Below are 27,873 nucleotides of genomic sequence, written 5' to 3'. Positions count from 1 at the left end.
TCTATCGAGAAGGGAGGTCTATCCAGGGGAACGACCGAATAGGCAGCATTTCCTCGTCCAGGCAAAAAGATGGAGGCGTCTGTCTGTATCTATCTAGAGTCTAGAGCCGATGGTACTTTATCATTCAGTCAGTCAATCAATCAATCGATCTACCTTCCGCAGCGGGGCGGCCTCGGGAGCGATATGGACAATCACGAATTCATCAGACTAGAGATATGGTGCTTTCGTGGAATGCATGGTGTCGGATCATCGATTAGCCATCGATGTTTTGAATTGAGGAGGGAGCGTGGCCAAAATCTATAAATCGTAGAGCAGGTTCCCTGCAAGGAAGAGACGACAACGGAGGGCTCTTCCATCGAGATGACACCATAGATCTAATCAGACGACGATTCGCCCGTTGTGCATTGCAGTTTATTTAGTGTTTGCGTATCAGAGAGTGCGGACTTAGATCTTCGGATGTTACGGTCGTTCAGAGTGCTTCGGCCCCTCAAACTGGTCTCGCGTACCCCAAGTAAGCGTCAATTAAGGTTGGCGATTGAGACTCTCCCCCTGCGTATACCGTCATAAGGATGGTACTGCACGTACCTAGCTCTGACCCTTATGAACCTCCACGCTCAATCCCGATCGATCATGATGATGATAATGACTGATGTCCTGTCTGATGATTGACTGATGCCGATATGTTGATGAGGACAACGTGTTTGATTGCCATGGATGACTCGAATTCACAATCGCTGCTACCATTGCTGCTACGGTTGATGCTCTCCTTCTTTATTACGATTCTTTATGAGTACGGTGACTCCTGATGATTGGATTTGACACCTAAACAATCTTCTCGATCCTCTCGTTCTGGCTAATATTCTATTTTCGTCGTGATCTTGGGATGGTTATACATAGCGAATTTTCGAAAGCCATGTTAGCTGATAGAAACGGAAGCGCCTGATTGATTATGATGGTGATGATTATGACGACGATAGTCTTGACAAGCGAGCTGCAGATGGTGATGATGATGATAGCGATGATAATGTTTGGGGAGGAAAATCGATCTTTGATTCGTTGATAGGTTATTGGTCGACCTACTCTATCCGAGAATGTGTAATGTGCTTAGACGAAGGATTCAGGCTAATGAGTTGAGTTGAACTCGCACAAAACGTTCTTCTTTGTCTATCGTTTCGAAGTGCAGCTGGCCACTTAGCTAGCGTTTGAGAGTGAGTTCCTTATGAATGGTAGTTGGCTGCATAATTTATGTTCATTTGCAGGTTTGTAACGTATATTATCCCGGACAACTTAGATCTAGATTTACGAACGTTACGGGCGATCAGGGTTCTTCGCCCGTTAAAACTAGTGTCGGGGATTCCAAGTAAGTCCTTCATCAAGGACTTCTAAAGCTCTCGTCTGTCTTCGTGAGCGTCCTCTCCTTGAGGAGGAAACGAAACATATTGGAAACCATTTCTGTCAGCCTTCCGAAGGGAGGCCGCTCCGAAAAATTCCGTCTCGTCTCATGACGACTTTTCCTTTCGCTAATATTTTCTCGGTCGGATCGTTTCGAATTCTCCGCTCCTACTCGGTCGGGAGCACCGGCAGTGCATCCACAGCTGGCGCATTGACGCTCTTGCGGAAATGGTTTTCAAAATGGATGCTCGAATTTTCTCCTTTTGGTGTCTCTCCTTCACATCCGTCTCCCTCTCGTTTATGTTGGATTCTTGATCTGAAACCTGGTAGCTCGATGATTCCGAATTTTTCTTCATGCGCTTCGATCTCACTCCGATCGTGCATCGATGACAATGAGCAAAACAGTTTCTCAACTTGCACGTGTGGACCCGATATGAAGAACCCCGGAAAATCTCGGACTTCAGTATGGAATAGACCCGGCGCCAATCACCGAAACCTGCATGCGGGAAATTCGAACGCGCAGTCTGCCTCGAGCCTAGCAACCGATAAATTCCACCTCATCCCCCGTGCATTGCCTAAGTACTTCGGAGAGAAACCGGAATCACTCGAATTTCCTCGCAGGTCTTCAAGTCGTCTTGAAATCCATCATCAAGGCGATGGCTCCTTTGCTCCAGATCGGATTGTTGGTGTTATTCGCCATTGTTATCTTTGCCATCATCGGTCTGGAGTTCTACAGTGGGGCCTTGCATAAAACCTGTTATAGCCTCGAAGATCCAGGTATCGGCAAAGTGGCCTTATCTATCGGATATATTTATCTGACGGCCTCATAAATTCCAGTTTCTCATCACCCGATTTCAAAACTTTCCCGGAAACCCTAACGCTGTGCACGATTTCTGTCCGCAGCTGAAATTGTACCTGAAGGAGAACAAGAAACACCGTGTTACGCCTATACCGTGGCTGCTAATGTGCCGAACGGTGCCTTCAAATGCGACAACACTACTTCCTTCTGTAAAGAGGGTTGGAATGGTCCCAACTACGGAATCACGTCCTTCGACAACATATTCTTTGCTATGTTGACTGTATTTCAATGTATTACCATGGAGGGTGCGTATGGTGAAGTCTCGACACCATCAGACTCAATTTCCGTTTTGAATTAGTCAGACCTGCCGTGCAGTTTGCGGATGAGCTGCTAATCGATTATGTGCTTCCCCCAATCTACAGGATGGACGCAAATGCTCTATTGGACTAACGACGCCATGGGAAACGCTGTGAACTGGATATATTTCGTACCACTCATAATATTAGGATCCTTCTTTATGCTTAATCTTGTTCTCGGTGTACTCAGTGGAGAATTCGCCAAAGAAAGAGAACGAGTAGAAAACCGTCAAGCCTTTCTCAAAATTCGACGCCAGCAGCAGCTGGAGAGAGAACTTAACGGTTACGTTGAATGGATCTGCAAGGCAGGTGAGCGTAATCGCGACTGTAGGATTTGGACTAGCATTCCCACTATTCCGATTTTCTGGTGAGCTTCCTGGGTATCAGGAGTTTCGAGATGAGCCCGCGTTTCGGAGAGCAAAACTTCTGAACCGCTACTAAGCTGCCATCCTCGCAATCATAATGATCTCAGTAAGACCGCCCGATGAACTTAACATCTCGTAGAATCTCGACCGAGGCGTCAACCCAAGGAGCATAGCTCAATAATTCCTCTCTGTTTTGCAGAAGAAGTAATTCTCAATGAAGAACGAACCACTGAGGAAGAGAGAATGCATATCCTTGAAGGTAAATGCTCGACTTCTTCCGATATGTTATCACCTCATTATCACCTTATCACCCGCGGTGCTCTTCATGATCACAAGATGGTCTCATCCAGCATACGGCAAACATTCTCCATCGTTTCTCTCTAGCTCGTCGCAGAGCAGCCGTCAAACGTAAGAAATTGAAAAGTATGCATAGCAAATCGACTGACGAAGAAGAGGACGACGAAGAAGAACCGGAGGACGAAGGTATGTATGGGTGATTCGGTGCATTCCAACTCAATACTCAAAATGGTACTTCTGGGAACAAACGAGGTCGAATGGGCGCAAACTCACTCTAATCACACGCCTTCTCTTGGCTTGACACCGCCGACCACGAAAATTTCTGAATTTGACGGTCTCAGCATCACTTTGTGGAAACACTTTCAAATTTTAATAAGAGCTCTTCTCTCTACCAACACGCTGCTTCCTCTCTCACGCGGACCTTGCAGATTCCGAACCTGGAGGTAAAATCATTCAGCCAAATTGAGTACTCAATGTTTCCATAAATGTTATCGTCTGGTCTGTATGCTCTCACCCCGCCTCTCTGTTGTTCGTCGAGCGCTCAATACACCGAGCAATTTTTCCTCTGCTTGCTATTGTGCGCTCCAAGAACTCATCTGTTCATCACTTCGGTCAGAATATTCCGACGTACACTGCAGTTTTGTAGATGTCCTTTTGGTCTCGGCGCGGTTCGGCGCTGTTTTCCATGCCCGACCGCCCCTAGATGCATTCTGCTCATCATCGTCTTTTCATACGTCGCTCGACTAAGTCTCACAAAGCAATCTCGATCAATAGATCAGTCGATGTATCAATCACATCACCCAGTCTAAACCTATTCACATTTTCGCTGTCTTCTCTTCGGATGGAGCAGACTCTGAAACTGGAGGAGGTAACAAACACAGTTGTTTCTGGCTTATGCTACCACCTCCCATAGTCCTACCTGATTTGGCTGACCTCTCACTTCCCCCTGGCAGCAAAAAAATATCCGCCCCCGGCTCTCCCACCTCGATCCGGATCTGCCCTACGAGAGGAAGCAGTCTTTCGCGAGTTTTACGAATCAAGCAAGGGGGGAAGGAATACATCTTCGACTCGCGACTCGCCCTCTGCGGGCTCAGCCTTCGGGTAGCGATTTGTCTAAAGCTCAGACTGAGTTTCCTGATAACACGTTTCCTGTGTACTTTTGGCCTTGAAAGCCAGAGGGCAAGGGGCTGTCGTGGAGACCTTGGTTCCTGGGCTTCTTCGGCTGCCCAGAACCGCTGATGGGCGGGCTCGAGAGGATTCGGTGGTCCAATGATGATAGGGATGATAGGTCAATGAAGAGAAGTAAACCGCGTAAAGGAACGTGTATCCGTATTTAGAACGTATCCTCTGGCTACCATCGAGTCTGCGAGCTCCCTCCGTAAGATGAATTCGCGCATGAATACACGCGATGATCCTGGGGCGTGATTCGCAATATCGAGGAACTGACTGCGTATTGATTAGCTTGACCTGTGAGACCGAGGATGAGCAGCTGCAGCAACAGAAATAACAGAATTGGTTATGGCGGCCGCGAGTTTATCTTCCCTCTGTAAAATATGGAGTTGGGTCTAACGATTAGCATCTCTCTCCCTCCGACTTCCTTTCCTGCGGCCGCGCCTCGCCTGCCGTCTCTCTGGCTGCTTCACCGACGAAACTGTTCGCGTCTGCGACTGCCTTCCGTCCGTGTGCGGATCCCCCTACCACATACCTTCCACAAAACTGAAAATCATCGGGCTTACATCCTACGTGCTACTCCAAAACCGATTCCTTCGTCCACCACTTCCGCTCAATGTGACCTCGATTTCCGGGAACTGCGCTATCGTCGTCCCCGCTCTGCGTTCTCCTGCCCCGCTATATCCTTTCTCGACGAGCCGCTCCTCGGACTCTCGTCTCTTCCTCACGTTCTATGTACCCTGACTGAACTAATCTCTGCTGGATCTCACTAACACGTCAATCACACTTTCCTGATCGATTCGGATCAATCACCCCTGCGCATACTGTATACTTTCTGACAACACCGATATCGTCACTACACCGTCCTCTTCGACCGTGTCTTACATTGCGAATACCACCTGCGAGGGCTCCGCAGATCTAACTCCTAGGAAGGGTGTAAAGCTAAAAGGTACTTGGAACCGACGGATGTCAGTCTTTTTATTCCTTGAGCTCATATGAATAGCGTGAGCACCGATTGAGAATGCCCATATCGAATGGACCCTCACTCTCCCTATATGGAATGGCGGAATGATTTTGAAGCTCGGTCGATATGATTTTTATCAAATGTTCCCGAAGATCTGCATATAAATCGAGTGGAAACTTTCTCTATTCTTTGTCGATTTCAAGGCTCTCGAAACAAAATCGGATAATTTTTTCCCGGGTTTGTAGTCTCCCTCGACCGCGATGCGGGCGTTTATGCGGGAGCTCCTCCATCTGTTCCCGAGAATGCATGTGCGGGAACTCCCATGATGCGAAAAGACGCAATGATATGAGTGCCTTATCAGCATACGAGGAGAAGGAATTTCCCCGGAGAAAATTGGGGAAGCTTCACTCCTCCTGAACCTCCGGTACCCCGCGACTGATCTTCATGTGAAATCTATCTCGAGTTTAGTCACTCCGTCTTCGATTGCGCCGATATGGGGGCTCATATTCGATTCCTCGGATAGTTCGAATATTGTGATGCGCAGTATGAGCCTCATACTATGAGGTCGCTCCAGGAAGGAGCGACATTGCCAGGCTGAAGTTGTCTAGGAGTTCACGCGGTGGGAAGGGGATCGAAATGCTCAAACAGATAGATGAGAAGATATATCTGCATCCCAGTCGTCTCTTCCTCGTTGCCTTCTCATGAGCGTTTCTGCACGGAACCCATGCCGTATTAGTCGCCGAGTAGGTTGCACGCTTTGCATCATATCCAGTCGTGCCTCACGTGTGCAATACAATTTACTCAATTAATGATCTACAATCGCAAGCAAAGCGTGAGCTCACAGACTCACTGAGCCTAAATGGAGCATGAGGTGGCCTTGCTCGTGAGCTCCTTCAGAAAAGCGGAGCCTCGATTGACGTTTCTCCGATATCTTTGATCTAGGTTTCGCCAGAGCTTCCTACTTGAAAACCAAGATGAAGAACAAGGGAGCTTGTAAAGCTTTCTGGCGCGCAGAAAAACGCTTCAGGTGAGGTTTCCGGGAAAAATTTATGCTCTCATCCTACCTATGTAGAACAGAATCGACCCCCTTCCTCCATGAATCCGTACCTCGCGTGCGCTGCCTTAGATAAAGATACAGGGAGCAGCAGCACGGTAATTTCACATTTGGCGTGTTCCAGATTCATGATTCGCCACGTTGTGAAAACTCAAACATTCTACTGGATCGTGATCGTTCTTGTGTTCCTGAATACAGCATGTGTGGCCGTAGAACACCATAGACAGCCGCAGTGGCTCACGGAGTTTCTATACTATGCCGAGTTTGCCTTCCTTGGACTCTTTATTTTCGAGATGTTAATCAAGGTATACGCGCTCGGACCTCGCATTTATTTCGAGTCGTCCTTCAACCGATTCGATTGCGTGGTTATCGCGGGCAGCATTTTCGAGGTGAGTGTTCATGCTGGAGAGGAAGAAAGAACTCCTCGATCCGAGTCCGCTGAAACCAAGGTAAAATCTGAAATTATCCCCCTCGTTCCAGGTGATCTGGTCATCCTTCAAAGAAGGGTCATTCGGTCTCTCTGTGCTGCGTGCGTTGCGTCTGCTGCGAATTTTTAAGTTCACCAAGTACTGGTCATCTCTGCGCAATCTTGTGATCTCACTGCTGAACTCCATGCGGTCCATCTTATCGCTGCTGTTTCTGCTGTTCTTGTTCATACTAATATTCGCCTTGCTGGGAATGCAGCTTTTCGGCGGCGTTTTCAACTTTGCCGATGGCACGCCACCTGCCAACTTCAATACGTTCCCAATCGCTCTGCTCACCGTGTTCCAAGTGAGTTGCCCGGAAGAGTTTCGACCAGAGTCGCCCGTATTCATCCCGGTGCCCCCTCAGGATCGGGCCCCGAATGGATGGAGGGAGCTGCCAGAAAATAATGTATTTACGTTGTTTCAACCCGCAGATTTTGACCGGTGAAGACTGGAATGAAGTGATGTACAGAGGAATCCAGAGTCAGGGCGGAATCGAAGGCGGAATGATCTACTCATTATATTTCATCATCCTTGTCTTGTTCGGTAATTACACCCTACTGAACGTGTTCTTGGCTATCGCTGTCGACAACTTGGCGAACGCGCAAGAACTAACCGCTGCTGAAGAAGAGGATGCGGAGGAAGAACGCGAACGGGCAAAAGAAGAACTAGAGAAAGAAATGGCTGACCTACAAAGACGCAGTCAAGCCGGCGCCTTGGATCCACCCCAAGTCAACATATGCCCTCCGTCACCGTCGCAGAACTCCGCATCAACCCCCGCCAAGACCAAAAACTTCAGCTTGTGAGTTGACGAGTCCCTCCATAATTGTTTGACGTTTTTGAATAGCTGGGAGTCCCGGTATTCGATGCGCGCTTCCCTCAAATCAAGCTCTCATCTCCATTGCAGTGACAAGGATGGATCAGCTGAAGCAAGCCTCAGCCTGCGGGCGTCCAGGAGCTTAGAGAACGGTGCGAGCGTTTGATTGTTATACCGATCCCTATTCATATCTCGGGGTCGAAACTCGTCGAGAATCCCCATGTGGCCCAATTTCCTCACTTTCCTCTACTTGAATTTGATGTGCGAATAATGTCTCTCTCTCTTATTGCAGATGAAGACGAAGATGAAGAGGTTACGGGTCCAAAACCCATGCTGCCATACTCTTCCATGTTCATATGTACCCCGACAAACCCGTGAGTTCGAACCATCCGTCATGGGTCCAGAAAATCCCCCCTGCAATGACTCTCATGAACAGCTGACCTAGATGACTTCATGGGCCGTCTTCTTCTTACTGAGCTTCATCTTCCAGGATACGCCGAGCAGCTCATTTCGTGGTGAACCTGCGTTATTTTGATCTGTTCATCATGGTCACGATCTCGATGAGTTCCATCGCTCTGGCGGCAGAAGACCCAGTTGACGAAGAATCGTCTTCGAATACGATACTGAATTACTTCGATTACGCCTTCACTGGCGTCTTTACCGTAGAGATGATCCTGAAAGTGTTGGACCAAGGGGTGATATTGCATCCGGGCTCATATTGTCGAGATCCGTGGAATATTCTCGACGCGATCGTTGTCATATGCGCACTTATTGCATTTGCGTTTGCGTGAGTCTCTCAAGTGCTCATACGTTCAATTTGATCCGTGAACTCGCTGACCGCCCCTGCATTTGAGCAGCAGAAATTGGAAGCAGCTCCCATTCCATGAGTAGGATGATGATGAATATATGCAAGTTGACATATGCGGATCTTACCTTTCAGCGGGAGTTCAACCGGACAAAATCTCAGTACGATAAAATCACTTCGAGTCCTTCGGGTGCTGCGTCCTTTGAAAACCATTAAGCGAGTGCCTAAACTGAAAGCGGTGTTCGACTGCGTGGTGACATCGCTGAAAAACGTATTCAACATTCTCATTGTATATATTCTATTCCAATTCATCTTCGCCGTAATCGCCGTGCAACTATTCAACGGAAAATTCTACTACTGCACCGACCACTCGATGCTTTACGAGCGAGAGTGCCAGTGAGTGATCTATTCGATTCCGTGGCGGCTTATCCGAGCTCACTCTCATATATGTAAAAACATGGCGCAGATCGCAGATTCCATATACTCCCTGGCACCATCGAGACCGTTTAGCCTTCAATACTTAAAACTTGCTTAACTCTCAAGGGGTGAATACTTTCAATACGGGGACGCTCGAAGACCCCCAAAAGTAATGAAACGTTATTGGAGACGTCAGGACTTTCATTACGACGACATATCGGCTGCCATGTTGACGTTGTTCACGGTGCAAACAGGCGAAGGCTGGCCCCAGGTAAGGCTCGCAGGCGAGCGGGACTCCCGACTGCCGATTGTAACCGAAGGCTCCTTCCCCTCTCCCGCGAGATCGCTTCTGAACGGAGGTTGCCTCGATGTTGAACTTCAGGTACTGCAAAACTCGATGGACTCGACGGACGAGGACAAAGGCCCTGTGCCTAGATATCGAATTGAAATGTCCCTGTTCTACATTGTATTCTTCATCGTGTTTCCATTCTTCTTTGTGAACATTTTCGTTGCCTTGATCATCATCACATTCCAAGAACAAGGTGAAAAGGAACTTGAAGAAGGAGAACTGGATAAAAACCAGGTGAGAGGCTCATCGCTTTCTATTCATGAACTCCATATTCGAAATTCTTTCTATAAGCGGAAAAAGCGCCGAATTCCGAAGATGCGCGAGTCTCCAGCGAATATCCTGCTTGAACGGTCGAGAAGCTTGACGAAGAATCCTCCGGAAAGTAGCTCGAGTTCAGAGTGAAGACGCGTGCCTTATCTTTCAGAAATCGTGCATAGACTTCGCGATTCAGGCAAAGCCATTACAGCGCTACATGCCGAAAAACAAAGAAAGCGTCAAATATAAAGTTTGGAAAATTGTTGTTTCAACACCATTTGAGTATTTTATACTCGTACTCATCGTACTTAATACCGTCCTGCTCATGATGAAAGTGAGTACAGCGTCGAACCGATCCCATCCCAACACACGAAACGCATGTCTTGATGCGGAGGTGGTGAAGAGCATGGCATCTTGAGCATTTGTCCCAGCCCGCATGACCTACCCGAGATTCATTCACCCGTCCCGACCGCTCGGTGTGGAGTTCTCTCCGATTCCGAGCCGCCGCCGGACATTTCGGCTGGTCGGGTTTGTCGAAACGAAGTCCGTTCTCTGCGAAAAAAGAAAAGCCCGCGCTACCTTCGACGGGGCCGGTCGATGCAGACTTTCATCATTTCGAGTGGAATTCTGTGTGCTTATGCCCGATCGATCCGGGAAGTAGATTTCGGAATTTATCGATGAGATCACGGCTTCGTTCCGACAAATCGAGCATACCCCACCCCAGTTCACTCTTTCTCTCGTTTCTCAATAGTTCCTTCAGTCTCTTCTTGTTGGAACTTCTTCTCTCAATGAGAAGCTCCTCCGGCGGGTTCATTTCGGAACTCTAGCGCATTGTGAAGCTATTTTGAATCGTCAAATGAATAGCCGTCGGATAAGCGTAGTCGCTCTAGCATTCGATCAAAAAAGCTAGCTTGAAAAACGGAACAACGCCTCCCTAATCATGAAATCGAGATCTATCGCTCTTCGCCCTGACGATGGCTACCTATGAGCCGGAAGTCTGGCACATGGTCCCAAATGCATCCTTGAGCGGACGAAACCTACCTGCCCCTTCCTATTCCTTCTCTGTCCTCACTTCATATACTTTATCGAAGTCTACTTTTCTGCGGAGCAGACGAATTCCTAACGGCGTTTCTCGGTCAACCGCTGTGAAGCCGGTCTTCGGCAGAATTCACCCCATTCCCCCGGTATTCTACACAGCGAGCTTAGGGAGCTTCAAGGCGGCATTCTTATGATTTCCTCTCACTATCTTCACTTTCACACTAAGGGAGCCCCCAGGCGAAAGATAGGAGCTTCATCTGACTCTTGCAAAATTTTTCGCGGATGGTTTAGACTATCGGGCATTCATGTAGGAGATATAGTATCGAGTCACTTCCGAGTTAGCGGAATAGCGTACGCGGCACCTTTATACTGCGTAGGTGACGCCTCTTCTCATCTAAAGAGTCGCTCTCGACGAGATTAAAGCCAGACTTGAAAGCACACTCGGTCGACTCAATTCTGATTCAGCGTAGGAATTCATCCGAAAAAGGAGCTACTAGACTCTAGGCCAGTATGGTTGATGCGACTAAATTTAAATGGAATTTTCTCTCCTTCTCGCTTCATCCTCCATCTGACTGCTGTCATTGCGACCATGATTGATTTTGACTGGTTCTCCATCACGGCGACACCACCTACAGTTTCACAACCAGAATCAACAACTTACGCGAGTTCTCCATTACCTTAACGCTACGTTTACTGGGCTGTTCACAGTTGAATCGATTCTAAAGCTGGTTGCCTTTGGAGTAAGGGTAAGCGTTTCTCTTCGAAAGTAGGAAGAATCTACGGAGCTTCGCGGACACTTTCTGCGGAGCAACTGAATCACTATTCGCCACTTGTCTCCTCTATGATTTCAAGTACGACCTCGAAACGGTTCCGCTCAGGAAAACTCCCTCTGAATACAAAGCTATGCTCGGGATCCTGTCGAGCCGAGCCCCATAAAATTACCATCGAGCCTCATAGACATCGGGGATTCGACAACGCCTCACAACAACTCACACATACACGTCACAGAAGACAGTATACCATGGGAAATTGTTTGTTCCTTACTGACTCGGGTCTCTCATGAATGATGATGACAATGATTGATGGATCATCATCAAAATGTGGCTGACGCATCTTGGACCATCTCTCTCGGCTTGGCTCTCTCTGTCTGACCGACCGATCAACCGACCGACTGATTGACTAAATATTGAGGTATACGACGAATGGACAGAGCGAGCGCGCAATGTCTCCGACCACAGCGCAGCGAGAAACTCAGGCATCGAAAACGCTCCAAATCAGATCTATCCTGCTTCTCCGCCTTCAGCTCGGCGTTGCAGCCGTCTTCGGCGCGGCGTCGTGGTTCCCCAGAGCGGCCGTCTGCATGCTCCCCGATTCGTGATGATTCCGCGCTGCATTTTCATTCGTTCATCCAAAGAATTCATTTTTACATCCCTGTCTGCATCCATCTAGCCGTCCCTGATCTTGAGAGGCTCAAACCACTTCATTCTCCATTTGCGGATGAATTTCCATTCCTCTATGGAGCTGTATTTAGGCTCCGTAGTTTCGCTTTATAACATGCGCGAGAAACATGACGGTCATCACGACGCCTCAGCCACCAAGCGACGAGCAAACCTCCTATCTATCTGCATGATGGCTCTGATGGTGAGCCCCAGGCTCGCGAGCCTCGATCGCAGCTTGCGCTGACCAGAGAGAGGCTCAAAAATCGCACCTAGGAGAGTATCCGGATCTGAGCTTCTCAAGCCTCCTCCTCCCTATCGTCGCTCATCATCCCATCGATATCTCTATAACGTTACAAAACCTTCATATATAGAGCTCGAATCGTCGAGGAAGGGTCGGGTTCCTCTCGGGAACTTCTGCTGGATGCTCTTTCGAGTCGTGACTGGGCTCTGCGAAAAACCGCTGATTTCATCAAAAACCGCTTGTCTGCGCCAAAGCAGATATCGACTGCGTTTTTTCGCTGTCGCCCATCGCCTTTCATGTCAAAGAAGAACCGCGATTGCGGTTAATGAACGCGGCTGCAAAGCCCAGTCGCCACTTATGACTCGTGATCCGGAGACAAAAAAGCAGATAGAGATCGCCTCAAAGAGATTTGCTACTTGTCTCGGAACCGCTCTTGCTGCTCCGAATCTCCTCATTTGTTACGTTCTCCGTTCTCTTTCGGCATTTGATGATTTATGCATGCGACGAATTCGGGTAAGATGAACGAGAATCGTCGAAAGAAAGTATGTGAACTCCAGCCGAATGTGTGAAATCATGCGAAACTGAGATTTTCGAAATATTCCTAAATGAAATAAATAGCCGATTCCGGAGGCGGAGAAGGCTAGCTGCTATCTTCGTACGCTCCATCGCTCCGGAATTCCCAATCGATAAGGAGCAAGAACTTCAGACTCCCGTTGATAAGACCAAGAGACTTCGGATAAAATCTTTCGATTCTCCCCCTTGATCTCTCTTCTCTGAATCACACTTCGTTTCATCTTCTACTACACTGTAATGTCTGCCTATCATCCCATCGATTTTTCTCTTCATCGTTCGGTACACGAATTAATTCTATGGAGTGTGACTGCGTGGTCTCGGTCAGAGTATTGATCGCAGGCACAAAAATTCCTCTCGTTTTGAGCTATCTACCGATTCCCTCGCTGTAATAACGTCTCGATCTGAAACGTGACGAGCATGCGTCGCTGTGCAGAACGAAGTGTCCTACATCTTTTCCATATGCAGCGAAGTGTTGAAGCATTTTCGAGTGAATTTTGTGTGAAGATCGCGACGAACGTCTCGGAAGCGCGAGAAGGCCCGAGGCTGTTCGATTGGTCGATCGGTTGACCGATTCAATGATCCATCGATCAGGATTCCGTTCATTGGATCAAGCACCTGTCCGGCGTTGTCGATCAGTAGATCAACTAATCGTATGCTCGGTCGGATGCGAGAAGATCGATCCATTGATCGGTCGATCGATCGACTAGTTGGTTGATTAATCGATTGATTGGTTTGCTAGCGAATTTGGTTGAGCGCAGCGCTGTGAATCGTGTGGAAACGCTATCGCTGATTAGATATGTCAGAGATGTTTTTTTCATCGCTCCGTGCCATCGAGTACCATCTCGGTCGAAGGAACGAAATTCGAGGAAATCGAACTGAGACAATGTTTTTATTCCCGACTTCCTCCGTACATTGTCACTTCTCGCGTCTTCCGTCTCGACCTCTGACGGCTACTTCTACTTCTCATGACGACCGTCATGACCCTCTTCGACGACCGTCATGACCCTCTTCGTCGACCGAATATGCCTAATGTGACCAATTTAGTTCCACAAAGCTGGTGAGCTTTTTTCCAACATTTGCGACGGACTTAACTCGGCATTCACGATGCTATTCCTGCTGGAGTGCATTCTAAAGTTCGTCGCCTTCGGATACAAGGTTTGATATCTGACTCGACTAGGTGATATTTCATACTTTTTAGTGGTGTTCAAATCATGAAGTTTTTCGTCTCTAGAATTCAAGCACGCGTTTGCGAAACACCCTTGAGCAGGCCGCTTTTTGCGGTGGGCGCTACAGCTTGGGCTCCTGATTTCCCCGTAGCCGCCTGATTGTCCGGAATATGGAAGAGTGCTCCCTCTACACCGATTGTAATCAGCGAGCGAAGAACCGCAGGCGCTGAAGATCAGGTCAAGATGCAAGCGTTCAGGCGCTAGCAGTCGGCTGCATGGGACTAGAGCGGAACGGGTGCACAAAGCATCCTCCGAGAGTGAGCGACCCCGCAATGGCAGTAGACGTTCTGGCGATTGATTATGCATTCGCAGTGAGGGAAAACTGCGTGAGGCGTTCCCGTCCGGGAGGATATCGCAGTTCCTCATCGAACACTCACCCGAATAGTTTCATCCGCCGAAGAAGTTTCGGCGACCGTCCGCAGACTTTCGGACTTCGGATGATACACCACCGGCATTCACGCGGGAATACAGTGAAAATGATGCTTCCTGCGATACGATTGCACCATGAGTTCGAGGAGAGCCAAACGCGTGAGACCATCGGAGCCGAAGCCACCCGAAGTCGGAAGAGCATCCAAGTGCCCAAACAATGATCTGATATCGTCAGCCACCTTACACAGAACGCTTGGAAACAAAAGTCCCGCGGCTCCGAGACCATAAGATTTAAGACATCATTTCCTCGCGAGGAAGATTCATTTCCGCGCCAAGATATACATACTTTCATACATACTTCATATCATCATTCAGATCATACATACTTCATAACGAATTCGAGAGCCTAGATCTAATCGAGGACGTTTCTGACTGAGTCTTGGAATTTTTCAGAACTTCTTCAAAGATTCGTGGAACACGTTCGACTCTATCACTGTGATCGGGTCTATCATTGACGTGTTGGTTGTCGAATACGGGGTGAGTGAATATCAAGCTACTTCACCGAGAATTTCCCGCCGTCATACACTACTTGTTCCCCGGCTTCGAACCCGGCTTTTTGAGAGCTTCTGCTTTGCCAAATTCCTCGAGCGGCTTGGCTGTGTGTCAAGGGTGTCTCGAGGCTCACCCGTCACCCCGAATTTGATGGCGCTCAGGGAAGATCACGCGAGAGCAATAGAGGAAACTTATCTGAAACCCGAGAGGACAGTGTGTTTGAAGCGCGAGAGAACTTTTTCGTCATTCGGGGAAACTGCTGATGGACTCGGATATTTCCGATGGTGTGAAGGGAGTACCGCCTCTGGAACACGCTCATCGAATTTCGTCCGATTAGACTCGGATTTACGCCAGAAAAAGTTCGTATGGAGATACCCGCTCCACTAAATCGCGTCTTTGATTCCCGCAGCAGAGCATCAGTGGTGCCGACAAAAAAGTAAGATCACGACGAATCTGGACATGAATTTCCAACTTCTCGTTGCATCGAGCACCGACTTTGACGAAAGTTTCACCTGAACTCACCGCGAACGGTTTCTGAGAAGATTCAGGCACGAAACAAAGTCGCAAACTTGTCCGACTCTCGCTGTGTTACTATCTTACTCGTTTTGTTCTGGTCTCGTTCCTCACTCTGACTCATCTGTCCTGTCGAAATGAGATCCGGTGCTATGCAAGTACATGTCTCGAACTCGTATTTCCGCAAGGCGTTCATTGTCATCTGTTCTCGAATCGTTCCCTTCTCGTTGACACGACTGCCGCCGTGTGGTGTACCGTTCGGTTGCGTCACAACCGATCGAGGACCACCTGAGCTTCTTCACTGATATGAGGGGATTATCGCACGACCGGCCCAATCAGTATCTGCTTGGCTCTGACTCTTTGGCTCCCCGGCAAGGGAACGCCTGTATCAGATGAGGAATCGATAGCCCTTGATGAGCAGATTCGCGAACCCGAAGATGCACGAGCCATCGAGCGAAAGTAATCAAGCGAAATCAATAGTGCTAAGGAACCACCTGCCACAAAAGCATGCTTCTGCAAGTTCTCTCCGTAGGAAGACTCTCCACAGATTCTGTTCCAGCAAATACTCTGTACACGCTCTCGGCGAGGGGAACAACACATTGTTGAAAGTTTGAATCGCTTTACAGATTAGTTTCTTCAACGTCGGTTTCCTTCGACTATTCAGGGCTGCCCGTCTCATCAAACTACTGAGGCAGGGTTACACCATTAGAATTCTTTTATGGACCTTCATCCAATCATTCAAAGTGAGAACCACGTTCCGTGTCGAGGAGCTCCGGTCCTCAGATACCTACACGAGGAGGTCAATATCGCGAATCATGCTATTTTCATTCCAGGCTCTTCCCTACGTCTGTCTCCTCATCGCAATGTTGTTTTTCATCTATGCGATCATCGGGATGCAAGTGAGTAGCGATGCAGGCATATTCTAGTCGTTGAATCTCCTTGGATATTCTCGCCCTCACCGAGAGAAGAGCACCCCCGAATCGAGACTCCAGACGACACGCTCGATCTACTGATCGTCTTTCCGTGCTCCTCTCAAGATATTACTAGTGTAGCCCGCTTACCCCGGGTGTACTGACGCGGAGCTCTCGGATCGGATCACTCTTCAAGACTAAGAGTTAGCGTCGAAACGTGCATTACCATTCAGGCGCATGTCTCATCGGAGAGGACAGGATGGACGACTAATAACAATGTATCCTCATTTCGATTTCCCATATGGGAGCGAAATTCCTCTGATATTCATTGCGGGGCTTTTCGCATCGTGTTTATCATGGGCGATGAAATGGCCTGCCTTCGGTTCTGAGGCAAGAGGTTTCGCCGCTAGGAGATATTCGCAGATTCGCCGTACCATAACATGACGTCTCTGCATCTCCGGTAGGTTTTCGGGAACATCCAGCTTGCATCCGACTCTCAAATCACAAGACACAACAACTTCAGAAACTTCTTCCAAGGATTGATGCTTTTGTTCAGGCAAGTCTGGGAGCGACAGATTTTTCCCTACCAGATTCCGTCATTCAATATCTCTTTCTTCGGGTTTCACGACTTTGCCTGAAGAGTAGTAATAGATACTACCAATACTTTTTGTGACATCGTACTTGGGTGGCTGAAACATTTGATTCGAGTCATATTTTGCTCCTGGAATTATCAGTGTGTAGGACGAGGACGTAGCAGAAAATTGGAGGGGGGACCCATCTTAGCTCGGGCAACATCAGAGAACACCGCGTATCGAGGCAAAGAGTAAAAGAGCAGGGATCGAAAATAGAAGGCTTCGTTCGACAGGTGTGCCACTGGAGAAGCGTGGCAAGCCATCATGTTGGCTTGCATAAAAGGACGACCATGCGATTCGCAATCGAAAAAAACTCAATCAGAGTGCGGCTCCAATCTGGCGTACGCCTACTTCGTGTCATTCATATTCTTCTGTTCATTTCTGGTGAGTCTAATCGAGACTGAAATGGCTCGCCGGAATTTCGACCGATCTTGATGCACTTACGGAGACGAATATGGTGATATTCGCGAAGCCCCTTGAAATGTTTCACTTTTGGAGACTGGTAGATCAGCGGGCTGCAAGCTCGTCAGGGTAATGGCCTACGGGAATATCCTTGCAGATGCTCAATTTGTTCGTGGCCGTCATCATGGATAACTTCGACTATCTGACGAGAGACTCATCTATTCTCGGAGCCCATCATCTCGATGAATTCATCCGAGTGTGGGCGGAGTACGATCCAAATGCCACGTGAGTATTTTTTCCCACATGCGAATCCCTTCATTCATACGGGCGCCAGAGAGAAGAGCGATAGGCGACTCATTGGAATGATAACTTCTCTCCACGCAGCGGGTACATCCACTACGCGGAGATGTACGACATGTTGAGGAATATGGATCCTCCCCTTGGTTTTGGTAATAAATGCCCTTACCGGCTGGCTTACAAGAAATTAATTCGTATGAATATGCCTCTGACGGAGGATGGCAAGGTCAACTTTACCTCGACCCTGTTTGCGTTGATCCGGGAGAATTTGTCGATCAAAATGAGATCAGCTGAAGAGATGGACCAAGCCGACAAAGAGCTGAGGGTCACAATTCAGAAGCTGTGGCCACTTCAAGCTAAAAAGGTCACGGACAAGTTTATTCCTCCTGATTCGGGTAAGTCGTGTCCAATATCCTCGCTTATATCGACCCTTCCCATCCCGCCGACTTGCCATCCCTTAGTTAGAGATCCCCTGGCAGGTCTGAATTATTAATTGAATCTGATCCTGTGCCTCGTTTCTAAATACGGGTGCGTCAGTCATAGCCTCAGGGTGTTCAATCTAGAAGGAGCATACGTACATCTTTCGTCGACTCCATCTAAACGTTTAGCCCGCTGACTAGACTCGCCCTCAGCCGACCGATCCGGGAAGCTCTCGCGAGAATCGGGAAAGTGTCCCACATAGCTGAGAAGCACCCAGACCGAGCTTAACTTCCCTCTCGACATTTCAGAGCTGCGTAAAGGGAAATTAACTGTAGGCAAGATCTATGGCGGACTGCTTATTTTAGAAAATTGGCGAACCACAAAGTTCGGACAGATTCCAGGATCTGGAAGTCTCGCGGTAAGTGCTAGAGATGCGTATGCTGATGTGAAACTTCGTTGTATGTACACTGGCCGCATTTTGAGATGTATCTATGGCGGAGAAATTTGCTTAGGATGTACCTGTCATAGCATTTAGCAGCTCCCTGAGCTCCGTCTAGACTGGTGGTGGGATAGTCTTTTGCAACGGCATCAGGAAATGATTGATAGACTCCACTCATTGTCGTCGGTATGGATATTGTTTGCGGACTCGTATCCGGTTTCAAAATGGATGGTCGGTCGGTCCATTGCATTCTGTGTGTCTATCCTCCGCTGGTACTCATCATTTAGAGCAGAACTGACTGTGGTTTAGACTTGACGGGTGTCAATGCTGAAGCGATTTGGATGGATGCTAGGAGAACCGAATGAAGTGAATGCGAAAAGACCGACAACACAGGATGCTGTCGCAATCGTATATGTTCGGGAGCTTCCGATTCCCTCGTTCTCGTGGCCGAGGCAATTTTATACTCAATTTCCGAATGCCTCCGTCGACGTCCGTCGCAGATATGATCCGTCGATACTCCAAGTTCCATGCGGAACGTCTCTTGTAGATCGCTTATGGATCAGTCGGAGAGAGACTAAATTCTTCCTTCTCCCTATTCCCTTTTCAAGCAAAACACGGTAAGACAAGGAGTGCTCTCGAGAACGATGCTAGTTTCCTACACGCCGGCCCGTTTCATTCTCGTTCTTGCTTAGCCCCCTTTCTCCTCTCAACTTGGAAGTCTCCATCATTCGGGTTTTCGGCGTTCGTTGTCCGTTTATCCCGAGCATTCTTGCGGAGAGAAGCAGACATGACAAATCGGATGGGGGAGACGACCATTCTCCGCAGTAGAAACAAAAGCAGCCGTATAAATCCCGAAAAACAGCCGCCACGCCGAAAATCATGGTTTCGGTGGCGATGATATGCATTCTGGAAATCCACATCGACGAACGCCTATCATCTCGAGAGACGCTCCGAGATATGGAGCCCCTTGGTTCCGATTTCATTGAACACAAGGTCGCGTGCATTGCATCATAGTTCGCAGCAATTCATTGGATGATGGTGAACTTTTGGTCTTTTTGTTTGTGTAGATTGATCTATATGTACCAGAGTCCTAGTGCGCTGGAAATCCGTGTGATGTTTGTCCGTGATTTTGATGATGTGATATGTCATGTTATGGCGCGATTCAGGATGATTGAAATGCGGTATTTTGTTGATGGTATGTGCCTGACATTCGGTGGTCATAGACTAATAAGATGGCATCCAGCAATGCAGGCATCGCATCTTCCTCGTACAGGCTGATAGAACACTCTTACTATCAACGGAGTCCGATTTGGATGAAGGGTAATTCAGGAGCTGGCACCCGGGTCGAAAAGTTCATGCGCATCCTTCGAAGTATCCGCACGTGGACGAGTTCCGTTGGAGACACCACAAGAATGTCCCATGAGATCGGTTCATTAACGGCGCGGTCGCTCACCTGGAGAAATGAGGGGACGAAGCGGGAACGCTCCACAGGATCACTGGAGAACGACGACGGTATTGACGCGGGCAGAGCTATGACCTGATCTCGGGCTTTAGCCGCGAAACTGCTGCTCAGGGAATGAAGAAATCAAGGGTTTAGGTAGTCTTCATAGACACAGCGGGAATCTGTCTGCAAGAGAGGCAGCGAGGAATGGTCTACGGACGACCGGGAATAGACTTATACACCCGGAAGGAGTGCCATTGGATCAATCAGGCTACAGCTCTGGTTCAACTTGCAGGAAGAAAAGAACACAGTACAGCAAGCGTCCTCTCCGGACTCAGCCGTGGTATTTATCTTTATCCACTAATACTACAACTACTGCTCCTTCTACTTTCCCTGAGATCCAATCGAAGAATCTGACTGAGTTATGAGCCTTTGTTTCTTCTGCTGGCAGTGACTTTCTCCTCTTCCGCTCCTGTTAATTCTTATCTCCTCGGTGTTGATTATGAGGATGTCGATGTTACTATCCATCTTCTTCTCTTCCTCGATTTTCTTGCTCCTCCTGTTCTTCTCGATGTGTCAATATCTCCTCTCCGACTACGTATCACTGACTTGTTGTTGAAGTCCAGCCGCCGCCACGAGTGGTTTGTTCCACCGCGTCCGAGTGCCTACTGTACTGACAAAGTCCCCTTTGAGTTCCTCCGGTTCGATCCCCGCAGATCGCTAATCTACACATCCTATCCGTCGGGTCCTCAGAAATATTCACATCCCCTCGACTCCGAATTTTCCCGCCCATTATTGTGACCGCCCGCGCTCCCCCTCCCGATCGTTCCCGCCGACATAGCTATGGGCTGTGATTCTGTCTCCGAGCGCAGAAGCTGAATCAATACCACCCTAGTCGGGCTTAGGACCCATGGGGAGAATCCTTTGGTCCCTCACGTTTTGGAGATTGGGTACTCCTCCGTGGGCCGTTGTTTACAATTCGTCGCGTAGGATCTTTTAGGAAGTAATTTTGTAATCATTGATGTTTCCTGCTAATCATCTGGAAATCGTCGTCATGTTGAAGAGGCTCGTCTGAGCGAGAATAGGGAATCTTGGGAGGCCACGGGGAAGGAGGCGAAACGGCAAATCAATCGAACCCCCTCGTCCTGCGCGATATCGAGGGTCGTTTCTACGAGGGTCACTGTCCTCAATATGAGTCTCCGTTGATGTCATCGCCACCGCGAGCTCGACGAAAACTGATCGCGCGCGGTCCTAGCGATCGGCCAACGCACGCGAAACTATGCATGTCCTGCACGATGAGCATGTTCCGTGAATGACAGAGGATCATGCATGTGAGGTCGGCCCTAGAGCATTGCTTCGAGAAGTGTTCGTAAGAGTGTTGCATCCATCGCATCCCCATTCGTGGTGTCGTGACTTCGAGTTCAACTCCTGGAGTCGAAGCAATAGATCGAATCATTGATTGATTGGAACGTTTTCTTCTTGTCCCTATCCTCGAAAACGCAGCGGCCTTCCTTGTTGCAACGCCTCATGGGTGCTGTGCGAGATACGAATACTCGTGCCTCGCATGGGAGCCTCGAGGGCCAGGGATCTGATCCCGATGGAGAAGGAAGATTTGCCGACGGAGATCACGGACCCCACCACCTACGTGGCGCTCTTGGACGCCACGAGGGTATGCAGGGCCGCCAGAGCCATGAAGAATCTGCGGAGCACTCGAGTATGCACTCATCGTCACATTTAGCCACTCCGATTAGGCACGGCCAGTCCGGCGCCCATCGTGCGAGCCTCAGGTCAGTTTTGATATCGGGAAGGCACGTGGTTTCCTCCTCTACAGCCCATGATTCTCCAGATTCCGCGGAAGAGGACCTCCTCTCTAATCGGGCGTTTCCTCTTTCAGCATCGACGCGCAAGGAGGGCAATATGACAAGCAGTGGAATCGGTCGCTCAGTTTCCTAAGACGCGGTAGTAGCCGTCGAAGGCGTAGAATGAGCGTAATTCAAGCCGCCGTGCAGGTGTGTACGCCGAGGTTGACGTCGAATTCCCAAGATCAGGAACGATTCCCAATCAATGCCATATCCCACTATTTGTGGAACAATCCGTGCCGGAAACAAGACGGAATCAGGTCGCCACGAGACCATCTGCCCGAATCTGTGCGGTCGAGACAGGAGAAACATCCACAAGTCACTCTCGTAGATTCACGCCCAAATAATAATCGTTCTAACCACTCGGGCATGTGGGCACATGCTTCGACCACCGATTCCAACCTACAGCTGTTCTCGTATCGAGAAGAGTATACTATAGCATGTAGATCGGCATGAGCACGTTCCATTCGCTAGCCGCTGAGCCGAGCGAAGCATTGTAGTTTCTCAGGAAGAAATCCTGAAGAAACACGAAACGGTCCGGGGTCGAGAGCCGGAGCGGGCTTCAAGCTGGAACAGATGAAAATACGCGGCGCTTTCCCGATAATGATCCCGCGATCGAAGGCGGTCCGCAAAAGCGCTTCTAATTCCGTGGAAGCTTCTGAAGTTGGCCGTCACCAGGATATTTGGAATAGTGCATACATAACTTTCGCACTGCCATCGCTTTGGCAAAAGCCAGAAAAGAGACCGCGGCGCAGTAGAACGCGGAGGAGGTCGGGGAAGCCCTCCTCCGGAGCAGGCTCAATTTCAGCATTTTTTCCAAAACTTTGACACCATCTCTTGCGCTTATTTGCGAAACGTAAATAATCATCCGCTGAAAGCTATACAATCGTTTCCGTATGGTGACAAAGTCAAAATGCTGAAATCGCCCGTGCTTAACTCGAATTCCCAATGCTCCAATCGATGGAGAACAGTACAACGGAACGATCACCTTCTTGTTGTTCTTCTTGCTGAAATCCCCTTCGGGCCTATTCGCGCCGCTCAGTCTCGAAAATCATGATTTATCTCACTGTGTGTAATCGGTGGGAGCTCGAGAATCCCCCTCTAGTCAGTCGGACGGCCGCGAATCATCAGCGTATTGGAAGGGTGGCTAGCGGAGGCACGGTGAGGACTGCGAGACGTGAGCTCGGCAACAAGTTTAGTTCTCTATACAAGCTGTCCTCTTTCTTCGGTTTTCTTCTTCGTCAGGGATCGTAGGATCTCAATCGCCGTCTCCGACGAAAATAATCCTCTCGACTCCCGTGAACTTGTGTTGCCCTCTAGAACAATACCACGGGGTCGATTGGGGGTCCGAACAAATTCGAGCATAACGGCGCCGACGGTAGCTCTTGCTCATGGAGCCAGTATCAGAGGCAGTAGCGCCGCGCTTCGGAGCTTCCTTACCGGCGATTATCAGATGCAGCTTACGTTGCAGACGGGCCCTACGTGGAATGACCTTGTGGAAATGGCAAAGATCGATATAAGCTGACAAACAGCCCCATCTCCACCGAATAGAATTGGGGAGGAGCTCTCAGAACTCCGGGAAATCGGAGCGGCGACGACAACAGCAACACCGGCGGCGACCACGGCTTTACGCCCGCTAACAACGAAAATCCTGCCCCAGACACCCGTCGTTTGTATCGACGGCGGCGCCGGCGAGAACTTGTGTGGCGAAACTTCTTTCTGCTGTCTTCCCGCCGTGAGAGTGGTAAACAATCAGGGAGCGCATCAGCGAACTCTACCGCATTCCACCGTTGATGTGATCGCTGCTGTCGATGAAAAAAAAATGCATTCGATACTCTGCTGTGGGAACTACTGGCTAACCACCGGCTGAAAGTTTTCCGATACTGACCATCTGACGTTTGTAACATCGCTGTACAGATGTACAGCTGGATGAGCGTTTTCCCGATGTCTTTCATCTAACCACTACTCTCACCTCGCCTTTTCTGCGCCACGAATGCTTGACTGACTATTGTACATATATATACTGTGGGAATGAGGATGCTTGTACAATCATCTTCGTTTACATAGAGCTTGATTCGAATTGCCTCCGCATAGAACTAGTCGAAATCGTCAGAAGGCGGTCGACAGCCGCCATGTTGTTCTCCGCCGAGAAAGAAAAACTACTGCTCTATCCAAGATCAAAATATTCTCGCGAATCGATGAAAGCAGCGTGGCAACCGAGTTTGTGATGGCGTGAATGAGCACCGAGAGATCGATTGGGCCGAGGAGGAGACGGCAGAGGAATATTTCGCGGAGTGTCTGTGGATTCCGCTTGATGCTTCACCACAAGTGTGTCACTTTCGCAATGATGAAACGAGAACTTTCCAATGCAATTCTGAGCTCAACTTGAGATCACTGTTGGACTCCTCTGTAAAACCCTTCCCCTTCTTCAGAATGAGACCACATGTGAATGGGGTTGAGCTTCCACTCACGAAATGTTTTTCCAATCCAAGGTGGAACAAATGGAAGCGGCGGCAGCGCAGCAGCGGGTGAGCCACATTGCCCAAAGTCATCACAGCGGACAAATGTCCGGTGAGTTCCGCGCAGCTCTCCTCCGCATTTTTCTCGATGCCGAGGAGTGGAAGTACATCCCGTAAATCCTCCGATAGTGACCCGGGCTTCTATTTTTTCAAATACCTCCGGTGAGGGGCTTCTATTGGAGAAGGGCTACTATTGGAGGGGAGCTCCTAATGTTCAGAGATAAATCTTGCTTCGGAAGAGTGATGATGGATTTCAGGGGTAGAGCGTGTTCCCGGTTTGGGAAGAAATCCTTTGGCACCGCAGTCCAGATTCTATCACGTCAGCTTTTCCCCAGCCGACTTCGGCAGTCCGGGGTCTCCTAGAAGAGAGGGGCTCCTTTTGGAGGAGAGCCTCTTTCGGGGAGAGGCTTCTATTGGAGGGGGGCTTCCAATTTCTCAAAAGCTTCGGCAGGGGGGCCTCTATCAGAGAGGGGCTTCCATTGGAAGGGGGCTGCTATTAGAGGATTTACGGTATCCGAGATTTCCTCGCCACCCGAATCCTTCTCCCCGTCCCCCTCCCCCTGCCTGCCTAGTCCCGGAAGGGTCGAATCGGTGACGTAAAAAATACGGCGACGGACAGAAGGATTGAATGCATTCGGTATCTCAACTTCAAGGTTCGGACTCGGGAGCTCCACACATGCCCTCGAGCCATCTTCACCCGGAGCACAGTCTCAGAGGGCGTTCCCCGTCGCCGCGCCGCCGTGGCTCAATGTCGCCTCCAGACGGACGCCCAGATGGATGTCGGTCTCCTTACATGCGAGGTCGGTCGCCATCGCCCTCGCCTCGAAGGGTGTTAGCAGACGCAGTTAGCGATGTTGTCGACATGGTTAAGTATGAGACCTCAAGGAGAGGACGTGCAAGAGGTGAGTCCACTACTTTTGGGCAGTTAAGAGTCCTGTATCTACAAAAACGTTTCTCTCGGAAGATTTTCTATCCTTCTCCTTCTCTGCGAGATATTGCTTTTTCCCCCCTCGAAGAGCTGATGATTAATAGAGTTGAGTTTGTTTTTCGTCCTGATTCATTCGTGGACTTCATGATGGGTCTTCGACTCGATCATACGAGTTCCTGAATTGACAGACTTTCCAGTTTCGATATCGCTGTATTGTTTCCGACAAAATCCTTAGTTTGATTCTCTCTATGAATTCTTATGGCTGAGCTCCGGAAGGAACTTGTTAGCCTAATCGATTCAATAGTTGAACGGGACGACGGAATAGCGAGCAGCTTGAGACTCCCTTGTTGAATGTACGCATGTGGTAGAGGTTTGACGAACGTAGTGACTGTTGCAGCCCGATTGCACGGAGACGAATACTTCTCGTCACCTCATCGATTCGAGAGATCCCCAAGTCGCTATCGTCAGCGGCATCAGTATCATTACCATGGTGCCGCTGCGTCAGGCTCTGCTGTGATTAGTAGTAGGCACACGAGTCCAGAGTATAGAACCACCTCGTTGAGCCGACGGTCTAGATCTCCGTCGCCTAGTAGTCAACATTCCTCTCAACATCATGCGTCCTCGTCTCACCACCATAGACAACAACTTTGTAGATCTCCCACCCACAGCGAGTACTACGGTAAGTCATGGCGAAGGGCGCGGCTATTCCCCCGCAATCCATTGCAAACAACCATCCAAACATCGAACAAGCAACGACCAAGCCAAGCAACCTACAAAGCAAAGCTAGCAGGCTATTATTGCGAGCACCGCTCTTGCCCCCGATGATTTTGTTCGTCACAAACGGCATACTGGCGAGCGAGCGAAAATCCAGAGAAGCAGAGAGTAGAACAAGCGAGTCTATGGGGTGCATCTCGATACCTGAAGAATGTACATAGCGTTTCTCTGGCTGAACCTGTCGCGTTTTTTTTCCTTGATATCTTTTTCTATCTCTCTGTCTTCTTCACTCTTCCTCCTGCACAGCGGTTGCTGCAGTTTTTCCTGGATTCCTCTTGTTCGATTTTTGATATAATTTGCCCTTTTGCACCGGAGCATCGATTTCGTATTGCGGATCATCGATTAATATCAACAACTCAGTTTGATCGCGTTTGAAGATCTCGCTTCTCGTGATCTATTTCAATTTTTTCGAACTCGTACGATTCTATCGGATCAGCATTAGACCCGATCTTTTTGAGATCTTCGATGGGACTCCTCCAACATCTATCCCTACTCCTTTTTGAATCTTCCTCGGAAACCGTTATTTGCGCTGCTCTTCACGCACATTTTGACAACCCACGCTCTGAAATTTCGTTTGTAGGCACGACTCAACTGGAGCAGCGTTCGCGGTCTCCAAGTCCGGCGACGTCAGCTCAAAGCTTGCCAATCGCTGCAGGTGGATCTGGCCGGATTCGTAGAGCAAGAATGCTTCCGGCCATCCCAAACAAACCTTCTACTTTACTATTGCCCCATTCTGCCAACTGGGACGTCGCTGCTGACACCGACTATGAACTTCCATCTGTGGCTCATTCGCCTACACTGGCGCAGTACCACCAGGCTGGTTCGATCAACTTCCCGCGAGTGAGCGCGTCGCCCACTCATGCAACTCCGTCTCACGTCGCTGCAGCATGGAGCAGACATCAGCATCTGCAGCGGCAACAACACATCCCATCACAACAGCAACAACAACAATTATTATTACCACCGCCCTCTCAGCAGCAGCCGTTGCTAGAAGCGGACGAACAAGACTTCTCTGATTACGACAGATCGACAAGCTCCCAGCAACCCCTTTACTATGGGGACCTTAGGCACCCTCCGAGACAACTTCAGTCGCCAGTACAACAGTTACCGAATGGTTATAAGCCAGGCAAGTCCGATGATCCCTGAGGAGATAACGACTCGCTTCCATCACCTTTCATATTTTTTTATCCTGTGCTCTGCTGGATCCTTTCGTTCTGTGTGCTTTTCTGGGCTTTTTTTAAGTCGTTGCACCTGCCGACTCATCCCACCATCTAGCCCCAAATCGCTTAGTTAGTGAGTCTGGGGAATACCAAGAATCCAGAGGGACCTTCCTCTCCTCCCCCATGAATCGAAAGAACAAGCCTCGACGCTCGCTCGGACGATTCGACCAGAGAAGGCGGAGGGCATTCTGTTCGAACGATTACCAGGCTCCCACAATTCTTTACTCATTTCGCTCGGAATTCCAGGAGACCCACTCTGGGGAGGGCTACAAAAACCAAGGGACACCATCATTGCCGTAAGAGCTCCCCGCGGCTATCACGATTCTGATGACGAGTGGTGTTGATTCGAGGATCCTTAGAGCAGCAAACCTTAAACCCGCATCGACAACGCCACTCCAAAATCGGATAGTGACGACCAAAACGAAGAATTGTCTCCTGATGTTGTCCATCGATGGATTCATTGGAAGGATCCAATGCCGAGAGGACGTCGCATCAAGACAGACAAACGCAATCGATTTATCTCGTGTTCCGAGGTTTTCATCAAATTCCCGCGGACGTACGAGCGATCACGTCCGC

The 27,873-nt window shown here is 49.2% G+C and overlaps 1 protein-coding gene across 1 annotated transcript in view; it reads left to right on the top strand.

Moving 5' to 3' along the window:
- LOC100901544 (voltage-dependent calcium channel type A subunit alpha-1-like) overlaps window positions 1-27,641 on the top strand; it is a 61,321-nt gene extending 33,680 nt beyond the window's left edge. Inside the window, 32 exon segments of the mRNA XM_029111465.1 lie at window positions 1,260-1,360; window positions 2,014-2,169; window positions 2,296-2,496; window positions 2,614-2,856; window positions 3,112-3,171; window positions 3,297-3,395; window positions 4,060-4,077; window positions 5,296-5,313; window positions 6,298-6,370; window positions 6,522-6,786; window positions 6,878-7,168; window positions 7,296-7,794; window positions 7,971-8,052; window positions 8,169-8,465; window positions 8,619-8,879; window positions 9,027-9,171; window positions 9,283-9,483; window positions 9,674-9,838; window positions 11,178-11,288; window positions 14,844-14,927; window positions 16,082-16,198; window positions 16,289-16,354; window positions 16,831-16,922; window positions 17,232-17,382; window positions 17,558-17,685; window positions 17,785-18,092; window positions 18,426-18,535; window positions 24,349-24,427; window positions 25,029-25,277; window positions 25,701-25,982; window positions 26,658-27,203; window positions 27,544-27,641. Coding sequence (XP_028967298.1) covers window positions 1,260-1,360; window positions 2,014-2,169; window positions 2,296-2,496; window positions 2,614-2,856; window positions 3,112-3,171; window positions 3,297-3,395; window positions 4,060-4,077; window positions 5,296-5,313; window positions 6,298-6,370; window positions 6,522-6,786; window positions 6,878-7,168; window positions 7,296-7,794; window positions 7,971-8,052; window positions 8,169-8,465; window positions 8,619-8,879; window positions 9,027-9,171; window positions 9,283-9,483; window positions 9,674-9,838; window positions 11,178-11,288; window positions 14,844-14,927; window positions 16,082-16,198; window positions 16,289-16,354; window positions 16,831-16,922; window positions 17,232-17,382; window positions 17,558-17,685; window positions 17,785-18,092; window positions 18,426-18,535; window positions 24,349-24,427; window positions 25,029-25,277; window positions 25,701-25,982; window positions 26,658-27,203; window positions 27,544-27,641 — 5,596 coding nt within the window.
- Window positions 27,642-27,873: the final 232 nt, after the last annotated feature.

This window comes from Galendromus occidentalis, unplaced genomic scaffold (genome assembly GCF_000255335.2).
Source record: "Galendromus occidentalis unplaced genomic scaffold, Mocc_1.1 scf7180000077442, whole genome shotgun sequence".
In the NCBI taxonomy this organism is placed as follows: domain Eukaryota; kingdom Metazoa; phylum Arthropoda; class Arachnida; order Mesostigmata; family Phytoseiidae; genus Galendromus; species Galendromus occidentalis.
Note: the sequence above shows the minus strand (reverse complement) of the source record. Positions and strands in the feature narration are given on the sequence as shown.